The 14346-nt window shown below is 43.7% G+C and overlaps 2 protein-coding genes across 6 annotated transcripts; both read right to left on the bottom strand.

The window, feature by feature from the left end:
• Positions 1-129: 129 nt before the first annotated feature.
• Positions 130-8451, bottom strand: mansc1 (MANSC domain containing 1). 4 transcript variants are annotated; one of them, XM_064318831.1, is made up of 5 exons: positions 7317-8451; positions 4987-5046; positions 3206-3494; positions 2900-3037; positions 130-2765 (listed from the first exon to the last, which is right to left on the bottom strand). In XM_064318831.1, exons 3-5 carry the CDS (start codon positions 3426-3428, stop codon positions 1339-1341), a joined length of 1788 nt encoding a protein of 595 aa, XP_064174901.1. In that variant the 5' UTR covers positions 3429-3494; positions 4987-5046; positions 7317-8451; the 3' UTR covers positions 130-1338. The 4 variants fall into 4 exon arrangements, with proteins under 4 accessions (XP_064174901.1, XP_064174899.1, XP_064174900.1 ...); XM_064318829.1 differs by lacking the exon at positions 7317-8451 and adding an exon at positions 6850-7307; XM_064318830.1 differs by lacking the exon at positions 4987-5046.
• A 139-nt stretch (positions 8452-8590) lies between these two features.
• Positions 8591-11017, bottom strand: c19h11orf98 (chromosome 19 C11orf98 homolog). Of its 2 annotated transcripts, none has more exons than XM_064318833.1 (4): positions 10882-11017; positions 10138-10262; positions 9687-9784; positions 8591-9414 (listed from the first exon to the last, which is right to left on the bottom strand). In XM_064318833.1, the coding sequence occupies exons 1-4, from the start codon at positions 10915-10917 to the stop codon at positions 9296-9298; spliced, it is 378 nt and encodes a 125-aa protein (XP_064174903.1). In that variant the 5' UTR covers positions 10918-11017; the 3' UTR covers positions 8591-9295. The 2 variants fall into 2 exon arrangements, with proteins under 2 accessions (XP_064174903.1, XP_064174904.1); XM_064318834.1 differs by having other exon boundaries at positions 8591-9408.
• Positions 11018-14346: the final 3329 nt, after the last annotated feature.

Below are 14346 nucleotides of genomic sequence, written 5' to 3'. Positions count from 1 at the left end.
CCAATATCAATTCAGAAATAAATATATTTCCACTACCACCTTTGTAAATTAAGTTTTGTTGAGACCTTGTTGATCACCCAAATTAAACTCCTTTTTTGTTGTTGAAACATACAGATTATAACCAAAAAATAGTGTATAAATAACATTTTATTTTCTAGCAAGAAACCCCCACCCCTCCACCCCCATGGTCTTTCCACTTAAAATTGATCTACAGTCATAATCCACTAGCTGTGACAACAACTACACAATACCTGTGACTTACATCTATGCACTGCAATCGTTAGAGAAATAAATAAAAACACAATACATGTAATAAACATCACATTGACTGAAGTGTATCAAAACATCTTACATAATTTGTGCAATTAGATTCAATTAAGTAGCTCCATAGTGAGGCTCGACAGTGCGAATATAAAGAGTCAATATGTGGCATAGCGTGGACTCACTTGTTAGGTGCTGCCACCCTGTGGTCAATAAATATATCACATCTAATTGAGGCCAACTATTTTTATCAGCCTACTTGTAGGCAAACATTTGTACATCCTCCTACTTTTTTGCACACACGCGCACACACTAATGTTATTACCAGTATAATGTGCAGTCAGTGGAATCTACCAATTAAAGCCATTTTCGTGAGACAAGTGTTTGATATAAAACGTATAGAGAAAAGTATGATTTAAAAGCGACAAAAATTGTGTATCAAAAATTGAACAAGGCTCGCAATGGTCAAGCAAATTCCACTAGGGCTTACCCTCACAAGTCTCCATTACTTTAGTAAAACACAACAAAAAATGAAAAACAGGGTGTGCACTGTTAAAAAATAAGGAGATTCTAATATGAATGACATGGCATTACACTGTAGTGCTGACCCAAGAAATACTTATGACATATATCTACATGCAGAAACAGTTCCACATGATCTCATAACTACATGATACACACTACAGAGTTTTAGGGAATAATTATCGTTTTGTGATGAAGTGAACAGTTATGTGGAGGATTTCACTCAACTTAAGTAAAAATGTACTTTTTTCTTTTCACCAGATTTTTAAAGGGTTCCTGAGTTTGAGGAAATAGAGGTATTGCTGATTACATCTCTCTGCTCTTGCCCTCCAAAAATAATTTGCCCTCAAGAAAATAAACAAATAAAAAACCTCCAGTGAGGATGCTGGGATGCCTCAGAATCAGACAGCCTCTCCCCTCTCATCAGCTTACCGACAGGACATGGCCGCAGAGCACGAGAGGCTTTATCCAGGATATAAATATCTCTCTCTCTCTCTCTCTCTCTCTCTCTCTAAAGGCTCCCCCCGTTCAGGCGAGCGGGGGGGCGAGCGGGGGCTACACGTCGTACTGGAGGTCGTTGAGCTCCAGGCGGGTGTAATGTCTCCGGTTGAAGGACTCCAGGGCCTTGCGTCCCAGCAGGGTGACGGCCAGAGTCAGGAAGGCCAGGCCCACCACCACGGCGGCGGCCAGGCTGGTCTTCAGCGCTCCCCTGGGGTCCACGGCCCCCCCGAGCCCCGGGGCCGAGCCCTGAGCGTGCGCTGGGGTCGCCGCCGCGGCGACGGCGGGGGGCGCCGTTTTCTTGGCCGGGGTTCTGGGCGTGGTGATGGCGGCGGTGGCGGTGGTCGTGGTCGACGGGCTTTTTGGGGTTGTCACCGCCGCCGCTGTTGTTGTTGTCGTGGCGGGGGCCAGGGTCGCCCGTCTCACAGCGGTGGTGGTGGTGGTGGTGGTGGTTAAGGGTCTGGGAGCAGCGGTGGGTCTGCGGGTCAGAGCCCTGTGAGGGGCGACGCCCTGCCTCGGCGTGGGGTTCGGCTTCCTCGTAGCCGCCGCCTTCGTGGTCGGTTTGGCGGTTGACGCGGCGGGCCTTGCGGCAGTCGCGGTTGATGTAGCGGTAGGCGTAGTGGGTGCCGTGGTCGTCGCGGTCGGTTCCGCGGCGGCCGCGGTTGGTTTTGTGGCGGTTGTAGCCGGCTGCGCGGGAGTGGCGGTTGGTTTCGCGGTCGCCGTGGCGCCCGGGGGCGGTTTCCCGCCGTGCCGCGCCGGCTTGGCGGCGGGGTTCCTGTGCCTGCTCTGCTTTCTGGTGGCTGCGTTTATCTTGGCGGGACCGGGGGCAGGCGTGGCCTGGGGGGCTGGGGCAGCTGCTGCTGCTGCTGCTGCTGTGGTGGTGGTGGTGGTGGTGGTGGAGGTGGTTGTTATGCAGATGGCTGGTGTTGTGGTGGTCGTGGATTTTGGTGTGGGTGGAGGGGTGGATGGGGTCGCCCGTACTGCGGTGGGACCGTCCGAGCCGCCAGGAGCCGTCAGTTCTACGGCAGCGGCGGCCGGCGTCGTGGCCGGTGTCGTGGTGCTAGCGGTCGTGTGCATGGAAACGGTGGGCGGGGCTGGTGGAGCAGTTGTGGTTTTTTGTGTAGCAGGTGTGGTGGGCTCTGTGGTTGTAGTGGTTGGCAGTGTGGTGGTGGTAGTCGTCTGTGTAGTGGGTGGCTGTGTGGTAGTAGTAGTTGGTTGTGTCACGGGGGTGGCAGTTGTGGTGCTCGTAGTAGGTTGTGTAGTAGTAGTAGTGGTGGTAGTGGTAGTAGTTGTGGTAGTAGTAGTAGGTGTGGTAGAGGTGGGTGGTTGCGTAGTGGTGGTGGTGCTTGGGGGAGCAGTGGTGGCTGCAGTTGTGGCCTGTGTGGTAGTAGAAGTGGCTGCTGTCACAGTAGCAGGAGCTAGAGCTAACGCAGACGTGACGGGCGATGCCAGCATTGTGTTGCTGGGGTTGTACGGGTCCAAACCTGTGAAACGAAATCAATAAAGCTGAGATGTGCGCAACTACAAACACCCATTTAAAAAACAATTGCTCCCAGATAACCCAAGTTTGGGGGACAGTAGGAAACGTGTGTCAGAAGGTGGGAATGGCTGTGCTTACCCGTAAATATGTAATAGCTGTTCACTCCCTCCATTGCGACCAGGGGACAGTCCTCCTCTCTGTCACAGTGAAATAAGTAGCAGTTGTCGCTCCCGAGGGGCTTATTGAGCTGATAGACGACCATGTTGCACTTGAAACCTGAAAGAGAGAACAGAGTTCACTGAGTCCAGTAATAAAGGTCAGGGGGAAAACTCTCTCCTGTCTGAGTGAAAAACACCTTCGCCTGTTTTATCCTTTTTAAAAACCTGACTCCACGAGAAGTTCGTTAGAGAGTGGCTGGCTGCGGCGGTGGGAGCGAGGCTGTACCAGGGACCAGGTCTTTGGAGCAGCAGCTGCGGATGCAGGCCTGCTGGGTGGGGGTGATGCAGGAGTCCATGACGGTGCCCTTGGCGGACAGCGCCACCCTCACGTTGACGATGGTGTTGACGTGCAGCTTGGAGAGGCACTGCTCCGCGGGCGGCGCCATGGCGACGGACCGCAGCATCAGCAGCAGGGCTGCGGCCAGCGGGCCAATCGCAGCGCGGGACATGGCTTCAGACCGCGGCGTGGACTGGATCCACCGGCGGGTTGGAGGAGCGCGTGGATTCAAGAAGTCCTGTGAAGAAGAACCAGGCAGCAAGAGTTCAGAGACAAGGGGTCAGGGGTCAGAATAAGACATTGGAGAATGTCAAATAAACCCACAATGCTACTCACCAGAAGGCTTTTGATCATTCACCATTATAAGGTCTAAAACAACTTAATGACTCATTAAATTCTGGTGACAAACATTCATATCCTAAAGTGAAAATGCTTGGGTTTGTAAACATCCACTGCACCAAATTAATATTATTGCACTATTCACTTTTTCATTATAAATTTATATTTATAGGAATGTAACTGAATGTAATAGTCCCAGTAAAATATATGCATATAACAATGATGTTGAACGTCTTACATTTACTTTCTCTCAGGTCGGCATGAATAATTAAAGAAAAATTTCAATCACGTCTGACCTAAGGCGTGTGGACTTTGCCAGATTTATGCTGCCCAGCTGGCCTGTGTGAGTCACAGAACTACAGCCAGACAGGCAAGGCTGTGAAAAATGGGTTTTTCACAGAACATTAATTTCACATGACACGCGGACTCCGAACGCAGTTCTAGCGGATGTCCTTTGATATGGCGCTGTCTGGTTGTGGTTGCCGGCTTCCGAAGGTTTGCCAAGCGCACGGAATTGGCGTGCTCGCACCGCACGCACACAGACCGCTATCTGGTTCGGCTCCAGCCGTTTGACGAAAGTTATCTTTTACAAAGCACCATCTGTTCTCGCTCTTTTAAACGTGACCGGTTCAAAGCGTTTGGGAAGAGCTGTCCTCTTCGCAGTTCAGCAACGATTACAGCGCTACGCAATGTGAAAACGTAAGTGATTTGATTCCACACTCTGCGTTCCAAAACTGTTTTGTGACTTGAGTGTGTTGGCTTCTCATTTTGGCACAGAAAGTAGCCCATGCCACCATTTCACAGAATACATATTGTAAGAGTCCTTAATTGGCACTATTAATGAATCAATTAGAAAAATTATAAATACTAGCATCTCTAGCCGATTCAGATTTAGGTATTTTGGTGCCGCAAACCTGCATGACTCCTGATTTCACAGCTAAAGACAAAGTCAAGATGTTCAGTTAAAAAGAGAAAACTCTGCAGTTTTGGGGTTGGTACTGACGTTGTTCTGAAACTGCCTGTGGATGGTACACGGTTTACTGTGGAAAAAAAGGCCCATGGAACAAATCCCTCTACTTAGTGAAACTTCTAAAATGCAACAAGAGCCCATTTTAAATTGTGGTTTTAGCACCGTTTCTTTGGCTCAGTAAAAATGGTTTCTATTAAAATAAAACTCGGGTTACTAAATAGCTTGTTTTCTTAGTAGGATCAGTCATCCTTTAAAAGTACACCATACCATGTTCCACTACTGCATTACTCATTCACTCAGTTTTTTTTTTTCTTTTCTTTTCTTTTGGCATTTTCAGACTTTCTCAGGGAGGACTGGATCACAGAGCACATTAAATTAGCGCAGGTAAACACATAACAGGTATAAGTAGGGGCGCACTTACCTATAGAATGTTCTCGTGCACAGAATTCCATGAGCTGGTGAAAAGCTCTATATTATACTCCTGGGCAAAAAAAAAAAAAAAAAATGGGCCAAGCCCAAAATAGCAAAATATTAAGTTTTTAATGGTCTTAACAACAAATCATTGGTCAGGAAATTAGCAAGAATTAAACAAATAGATAAAGTAACTTAGTATGGGATAGCTTTTCCCTTTGATTTCTTTAAATGTTTAAGCCTTGTGGGTAAACTTGCGGACAGCTTATTACAGAAAGAAAAGTCAATGTTGTTCCATTCAATGTTGATGGCTTCAAACAGTTGATGAGTAGTTGAAAAATGTTTCCCGGTTAGCTTGTGTTCAATGTGAGACCAAATATTCTCTATAGGGTTCAGATCTGGACTCTGACCAGGCCAAAACATGAGCCTGATGGACTTGTTCTCAAGCCACTTTGCAGTGTGGTCTTTACAGTGTGGGCAGGATTATTGTCTTGTTGAAAAATAACATCTGATCCTTCCTCTTTAGAAAACAACTTTTCAATTGTGGGAAGTAAGCCTTTCTGCAATATTCTCCTGTATTCCAAAGCATTAATTGACTTTTCACAGTGAAGCAGCTCACCAGTACCAGCAGCTGAAAAGGCTCCCCACACTATGACACCTCTTCCTCCATGCTTAACTGTGGTAGAGATGCATTCACTATTGTATTTCTCACCAGATCTTTGAAGACACCTCTCTGGAGCATCACTATGCCACTCAAATCGTGATTCATCACTCCACACAACTCTGCTGAACCATTCTGAATCAAACTTTCCATATTCTGCCAAAAACTTCATTCTGTCTTTGATGTTTTTCTGAGACAGCAATGGCTTTTTAACACATCTTCTAGACACAAAACCTGCATTAGATAACCTTCTGGTTATTGTTTTTCTAGCAAGAGTCTTGTTTTCTTAGGTCTTGAATTCTGCTGACAGTTTTTGTAGGCTTTTTTTCCTGTCTTTGAGAACTGTAAATTTCAGCAGGTGGTCATCCCTGCATGATGAGGCTTTGGGCCTTCCAGATCCTTTCTTTCTGGCAACATTACCTGTTGTTTCAAAGCGTTGACCTATTCTCTTAATAGCTGATAGAGAAATTGGGGTTTCCTCTGCCTTTAGGGTCTTGTAAATTTCAAAATAGCTACAGTTGGCCTGATGAAGACCAGCTATGCGGTTTCTGACAGCAACCCCTGCATGATATTTTGCTTTTTTAAGAGCAGATTTTCTTGCTCCTTTACCGTGGGACTCACAACAATGCATACTGTAGATCTCTCCCTGCTCTATCAATCCTGGTTCCATTTATGAGCTTGTTATCAGGCCCTTGATGGGCTGCATCAGGTGTGGCAGATAACCAAATAATGACTAATATTTTAAGAAAAAAAAAAACATCCCAGAAGATATTTTTGGAAAATTTTGTACACCCAGACATGTGTTAGTTTGAATTTTACATCAAACATTTTAATCATTATCATGGTTTTACCATTGCATACAAGAATACTTTATAAGTGAATTTCCCCAAACAGTTCACTGAAGCAAAAGTAAACGAGCAAATGGTGGCACAGGAGGTCTAAGGAGTGCATTTGTTTAATTCGTTACAGTATATATGCCACCATCAAACAACAATCGTATCCGGAGTACAAGGCGTACCGTGATGCAACCACAATAAACGATGTGCGTATTTTTTTCAACCTAATAATGGCAGTTACATTTTCGGAAACGATCAAAACCCACGAATAGGCTTCTTGAAATAAAATAATTCACATAGTAAACAATCATGTCATTAAGTCCACTTGCATAAACCGCCATCGGGAATTAAAAGGCACAAATGTCTAAAGGCATACCTCCTTTGTAGGCTACTCCATTCTTTGTTCGTTGGGACAAAAACGGGTTCTCATAGAATCTTCCATTTCAATATAATCGCTGCTTTTATTTCAACCAACTCGTTTTTATTCCTTGGCCTAATTTCTCCCCTGCATCTCAGATCGCGTTTTCGAAAACCTAGCAGCAGGATTGTTTCCAGGCTACAGCGTTCCCTGCTGAGGGTGCCATTTACACGCAACCGGAGCACCAAGAAATGCCTCGATTTGGCATTCACGCCTGATATCACAGTAATATTTTGTACTAAACAAGTTATCTATTACAGTAGCCCTGAGACATGTTCAACCCGTTCCAACGCAACGGGCAGGCAGTATTTTCTTTTTCTTCCAAGGCTATTTAACACCGCGAAGTCATCGCGTCCCATTTCACGACACAAACGCAGTCATGACTGGATTGCAAAAAAAGGGGGCACGCATTCAAAGCATCTTACCTTCTGACACTCTCTTGACAAAGAAACACGGACACGAAGTGCGACATACTGCGTTCAGTGAGATGGCCTATATAGCCGCCGAATCACCGCCGACGAAACACTTTAATCTTTAAACGCGAAAATGCAGAAGGCGCAGGGACTCGCTCCTGTTTCCCACCGTTGAGTGTGGGCGTTATAGTTTCTTTGTCCTCAAACGATAACGGGGTGAGGATGAATGGGTGCGCGTTCCGTACGATAGCATCGTGCTCCGCATCTTCCCCCACGCATACTCTACCCTAATTCTGCCAAAATTATTTTAGGATTTTTCCCTCGTTATGGGTCCTTTACCAAGCATCAATGGGCAAAACACCTACCCATATACTTCTAAATACAGACATCACTGGTGTTTGATGGATCGCTATATTTTAAAATATCTAGTTTTACCTCAGAATTGATTATTTTAGGAAAACGAAAAGTAGTTGCTTATTCGTGAATATAAATCCCCTTACACAAATTGCAACGGTCCCCTTAAATTACAATGAAGTCATCGGAGTCATTCATAACTGTAGGAATCAGGCTACATCGATGTACGTAAGTCTTCATGAACCCGATCCTACGATGCAATTATAAAAAACTAGGTCAGAATCAATTAAAGAATCGACGCAATGACAAAGTAAATTATATGTTTTGCATTCTCAAATTTTTTTCCCGCGAATTCATTGCCACAAAAACAAAAAATTAACATGAACTTTTAAAATGACACCAAATGCATTCGAAGTCCGAATTGCAAATTGATTATGCAAATCAATTTGCATACATTAGTAGGCTACATCAAGGAGATTCATCAACTGGCTCAAATATCAATGTTAATGCACCCCCTCGTTAAGCCAGAGTAAAGACAGGCTTAATCGTCCCGTTTTCCAAATTAATTTTCATTAATTAAAATTAGTGTTATACTGTCAAAATAATACTGTAAAATTACAGTAAAATTACAAATACTTAATATCCGAACAAAGTATGAAAACATAGGCTGCTGGTATGTGGACGATGCTTAAAGGCACATACGCCCAGTCGGTTTGAACACATTTGCGCTTTAATTCAGATGTAGTGAAGAGTTAACATTGCCGAAACACCGGCAGCTCCCAGTTTTGTCCTACATATAAAGTACCCGACGGCCCAGACAAGACAGTCTGGATGTCCTCAAGTGATACTGCGAACGAAAGAAGCTAAATCTGGCCCCTGGAAAAGGTTAAAACGTCACCAAGGGCTGATATTAATTACTTCAGAACGCACAATTAGCACACAGAAGCATTTATTAACAGAAATGGTAAAATACCATAACCAAAGACGAAAATGCCGAGAAACTCGATCTGGAACACATCCCAGCGAATGCCGCCAACACAAACGCTTGCAACTAAATTTGGACTCAAACATCTAATATCATGTCCAAATAAAACAGCTGAAATTAGCCATGTGGCCCACACAGGGACATTTACAGTAATGTTGATTAACGTGCACAGTCCCTGTAAAAATATAAAATGTACAATAAAAGAAAAAATTACCAAAAAAAGAAACAAAAAACAAACCAGCATTTCCAAAACAATCTTGGTAATTCTATGATTGTGGCTAGTATGCTGGCTTCTCATACACTTTGGCTTGTGACCCACATTTTCACTACAATAAATATACTTTAACACAGTAGTATAGGGGGTGTTGTACTAAGGCCTATATAGTGCAGACTCATAATTAACTAGCACTGGAAATGCCAAAGTCTTAATATTACTTCTGGCACGGTTGATGTGCCCCTGAGAAAAACAGTAACTTACAAACTGCTTCTGAACAACATCCAGCTGTGTATGCTTACAACACATTTAAGCCGTACCAAAAACTCAAACGTAATAGTTTAGGCATAACCTTCCATAACGGGTAAAGGGCAACCCTGCCAATCTGAGTCACACAGAACAGTGTGTGGTGTGTAGGAAGGTCAGCAAGTCCCCGGCTTAGACCTCATTGGGATCTGCCATTTCAACATCCTGGGCGGCTGCGGCCTTCTTCGTCCTTTTCGGTGGTTTGGAAGCGGCCGCCTCTTCCTTGCTCTTCGGGGGCGCTTCAACTACCCCTGGGAAAGAAATAATTTTTTTTTTTTAAAAAGCACAAAAGCATTAAAGCAAGGATAATTTCACTGCTGTAAAACCATACTGTTGTTCTCTGAGGTTCTCTGTGACACCAAGACAAGCATATGGTATAATCGGGGGCTGTCAGGCTTTTACTGAAAAGACTCAGAGCCCCATCATGCCTCAGTCAGTAAGAAAAATGGGTCTTCTATCGGTTTGTAACATCTCACAAGTTAAATTCAGTCCAGTGTGTGGTGTGGGCCGGCCGTTGCGCTACCTTCCTCCGGATCTTTCTCGTTCTCCATGTGCTGCAGCTGCTTGATCAGTTTGCGCCGTTTCTTTCCCGAAAGCGTGATGTTCGCACGCGCGCTGGACCTAAAAAAAAAAAAAAACCCCAAGTCCACGGCATGACGCGAGACCGCAGCCAAGACACGACACAAACACAACGGCCACTTCACACAGCACAGGCGTTCTGTCCAAATGTTTTCTTTTTTCTTGTCATTGTTAAATTTAGAACCACTAAGTCCCCCGTTGGAGATGCCTTGATGTGACCTAGTCTAAGGACTACAAACAGTTCTGACAGCAATCTGAGAGGTAATGCTGGGGTATCACTGAGGCAATATGGCAATGAACAACGCCCCTGCCCAGGATAACGTAAACGTGCAGATCACTTTTCTGGCGGTCCCAACTGTGAGTTACGCGTGCATTCCTGACAGAGGCACACTTACGTTCTCTTCTTCAGGTGGTGGACGGTGATGAGTCCTCTGTCCACCACCGCACCCACGATCTTGTGCTTCCTCCTCTTCTCCTTGCTCAAAACCCGGCGCCGTTTGAACAGCCTCTTCCCCAGGTCCTGAATTCACACGGAAAAAGCACGCGCGGGAGGGCAGGAGCGCCTCTTAATGAAGTCTCATTGACATCTTGCTGTTGGCTTGCAGAGGAGTACAGTACTTGATGCCAATTTGCACCAGTCATGTCCTTTACTCAAACGCCATCATTCAACAAACATGTGTACACATTTGATCGTAAACTGTGTAAGAGCATTTCCACAAATAATTTGGCATTCATAATTTGTTTTCTTATCTGTATTTGTTCGTTTCCTTATGCTAATCACATTTACAGCATTGCGCATTAAATTTATAAACAAAACAGACAGCAATTTCATGTACGGGGTAGTAATTGGTATTTAATCTGTAGTCGATTGGTTGCGAAATATTACAAATTCAAATAAAACCACAATCGCGTACAATTAATTAGTTATCTTGTGCAATCAAGTGTGAGCACCTAGCGAAGCTAACACACGCAGTAGCTATACCATATTTGAAGAATTTAAAAGCTTGAAAGACAGCTTTCAAGTCCAACAAAAAGCTGCTCTTTATTTGCCAGTAAACTCCCATGAAATTGAAAGACATAAAATGTAATATATAAAAGTAATTCAGGAAGGATTCTTTAAATACAGAGTATAAACTCACGGTTTTGGGTCTGTTGATCTTTCCACCAGGAGCCATGCTTGCATACAACACGTGGAACGTCCTTTCCGGTTCAGCGTTGTGGATTCTAATTGGTTGAAACGTTGCGATCGACTGTGCGTTTTCATTGGATTAAAAAATATGCCAGTCTCCCGAAAGGTATTCAATTATGTATTGGTAAGTATTTCTGCAAAACATTCGTGAAAGCGTAAAACGAGCAGATTTAAAACTCTTCAGCTGAAGTCTCAAATGCAAAAACAAGGTTTTACAGGGCATATTCTGAAATTAATTAAAACATTTTTTCCGCAATATGCTTATGACTGCCAAGTGAGGGCATTAAATAAGACATAATTAATGTAAATTTACGCTTAGGAAATCCGGTCCTTTATATTCAAGCAAACGATTTCAGAGCACGCAATGATCTGGCGGGTCCATTTGTTTGAAGAGATGGTTTATCTTCATTGGCTCAAGATGGCAGCATTGCACAAAAGATTGCGTCTGCAAACTCATTTGGTCTGCCGTTTGTCGGAAAATTCATGGTAATTTATATTTCGGTTCAGTAGGTGGCAGCATAGCCTTGTATAACTCAAGTAAATCTGCTGTTTCGTGTGTGTGTTTTTTTTGGTAATGGGCCTATGTGTACCAAACTGTTTTTTTGATACGTACCAGCACAGCCAAACACACCATTACAGAAGACCGCCAGGAACAGAAAGTAAAGAGAAAAAGTTCCACCCAGCAACCACACTTTCCAAACTTTTGACCATGAGAGACATAACAGGCTTCCAAATTCACAGATCATGACATATGTTAAGGGTAAGTAATGCATACATTCAGTGCAGATTATCTTAAGTGATAATAATAATAATAATAATAATAATAATAATAATGATTGGACACAGTGCATGAAACTAGGATAGCTGTGGACTGAAGTGAATCAGCCATTAGAGGCATCCCAGTGTTCGAGGCCCTAGGCTCTTGCCTTGCCTCTTCATAAGATTTGCCCCTCAACGCGACAACATTCTGAAATCATCAGAGCACTTTCCTGCTCATTAACAGATTGCATGCTGGGAAAGGGGCGTGGCCTGGCAGGGACCTCCAGTACCCCGTCATGGAAAGGGCCAAAGTGGAACGGGGAAAAAGAGGGGACTCCAGCTCGCAGCAGGGACAATTTGGCTTCCGTTCAGGCCACTTCAATGAAAGATCTGAAAACCCTCAAGACCAACTCCCTCCTCCCATAAGAGTATTAGTATATGACATAAAAAACAGCATGGCACTCTGTATGATAAACTGAGATCTGTCAAATGATAACATTACATAACGCTCGGATTAGGTCAGTTTCGGAACCAAGTGAAGAAATGGGAGCACAAAATGTTAATGCACTGCAGCCGATTCCAAGATTTTAACTTGTTTATTGCTCTCTAATACACAGGTTGCGCATAATGTGCGTCACATGACCAGAACTCATTGGGTAACCATGTTTTCCATTCTGGGGTTGGTAAGTAATAAAACTCCCTCTTTTCTCAGGAAGCAAATCGTGTGTTCAGAAATCAATTTCGCACAAAGGAAAGCAGTGTAAGTTATGGGTTTTTATAGGAGGGATTAAACGCTGTTATAGTGTTCTCACGTTTTTAAGCGTTTTTGGAGTGCGGTTGAGAGAAAATAGTGCTTCCCAAAGGGTCTCATTGTGCAGAACTGAGAACACAGAACCGAGAACACCAAGGCCATTAAATATAATTGGCTGTGTATTTAAAGGCACTAAAAAGGTTAAAATTCACAGGCTCCATGGATTAAACGCGTTTTATTGCACTCAAACATCAGTACACGGAAGGAACGCTGCATGGAGTGTTGAATTAATAAAATTCTTCTTATTGTGATGATGATGATGATGATTGTTGTTATTATTAGAGATATATCCATTTAAACGAACAGCTGAAAACACAGAAAGAGGAGCTGAATGTCCCACAGATCCAGGTGCAGAGCTTCACGGTGCTGCTACTGTACAGAGGCCCCAGGAGGTTCCCATCACTAAGGAACATAGTGCCCTGTGGTAAGGACCACAAGCCATTTTTTGAAAGATGTTCCCTGCCCCGGTGCAGTCTGGGAAGGGTGTCTGATAGTGACGGGAGACAGATGGAGACCCTCGGACCAAGCAAACTATAATATACATGTGAGGTCAATTTTAGCAGTTTCAAATGCAGGGTTTAAAATGTATACACATACATAAAAAAAAAGCCTAATTAGAATTGTAAGACTGAAAAGAAATAATTCCCTGCAAAACCGGATATATGATGTACATATCATACTCATTCAAGGCAGATGAATAATAATTAAAGTTTATCATACTTGTTTGTGAGTTAGAGAGCGCGAGCTCTGCTTCTGAATGCACACAGAACACTTGGCAGCGGATGGATGTGTGTGAGTCACACTGCGATTAGTCTTTCATTCACTTGCAGTCGCGTTCGAGCGAATGAAAGGCGACGATCGCTTGTTTGCCTAACAGCGCGGGAAGCGCACGTGTCAATCAGCGAATGTACAGCGCGCGTCATGTAAGGCTGGGGACCATCGTCTTCCTCAGGCACGTCTTCACAGTCGTTCAAGGACCATCTACAAACCCATGTGTGCGCTGTTGATTCTCCATGAGAAAGTTGAAGGAAAATTAATGTTAGTTTGTTATAAGAACTTTCATATTGATAACAAGGAGAGAGAGATGGAGAGAAAAACATTCTGACTTTTAAGTTCTCTTTATTAATAATGATTTTTTTTTAAATAGAGAGAGTGAGAGAGAGAGAGAGAGAGAGAGAGAGTACACAGCCTCATTAAATTTTATTTTATTTATTGTTATTTAACCTTTATTTTACCAGGACTTTTTTTCCACAAAGAATCACCCCGTAGGGTGTCTTGCACAGGGTTTGCATTTGATCTAGAGAGATAATTAAAAATAAATTCGGCCCATTCTTCTGCATCACTGCCACTCCGATTTGCGTCACAAAGCAAAGACACTTCGCACGTCACAACTCTCACTTGTTAATTTATTTTTTGTGACATGGGTTGTTAATTGATTTTTTTTTTCTTCCCAACAAGGGAGTCTAACAGTTAATTAAAATTGGTGAGATAAAAAGCCTTTGACATTTGGATCAAATTACTTCCATTAGAGTTTGGTCAATTTCCTTTTCTCCCTTTGATGCATACAGAGTTTCCATTCTGGTGTTTTTTCATGCAGTTGTGTTTTCTTCCCATAAACATAAAAACATGAATGAGAGGCATCAGTAGCTCTAACACTGCGTTCGTATGACTCACAGAGACCACACACACACAGCCAGAGCGTCTGCTTGGGCATTGGGCGAAAGGCAAGAATACACCCTGGACAGGCCGCAAATCTATCACAGGGCACGCACACCATTCACTCACACACTCATACCTATGGGCTATTTAGAGTCTCCAATTAACCTACCTGCAGGACTGTGGGAG

The sequence above is a fragment of the Anguilla rostrata genome, chromosome 19, assembly GCF_018555375.3.
Source record: "Anguilla rostrata isolate EN2019 chromosome 19, ASM1855537v3, whole genome shotgun sequence".
In the NCBI taxonomy this organism is placed as follows: domain Eukaryota; kingdom Metazoa; phylum Chordata; class Actinopteri; order Anguilliformes; family Anguillidae; genus Anguilla; species Anguilla rostrata.
The sequence above is the reverse complement of the archived record's forward strand: the minus strand, read 5'-3'. Positions and strand labels throughout refer to the sequence as shown.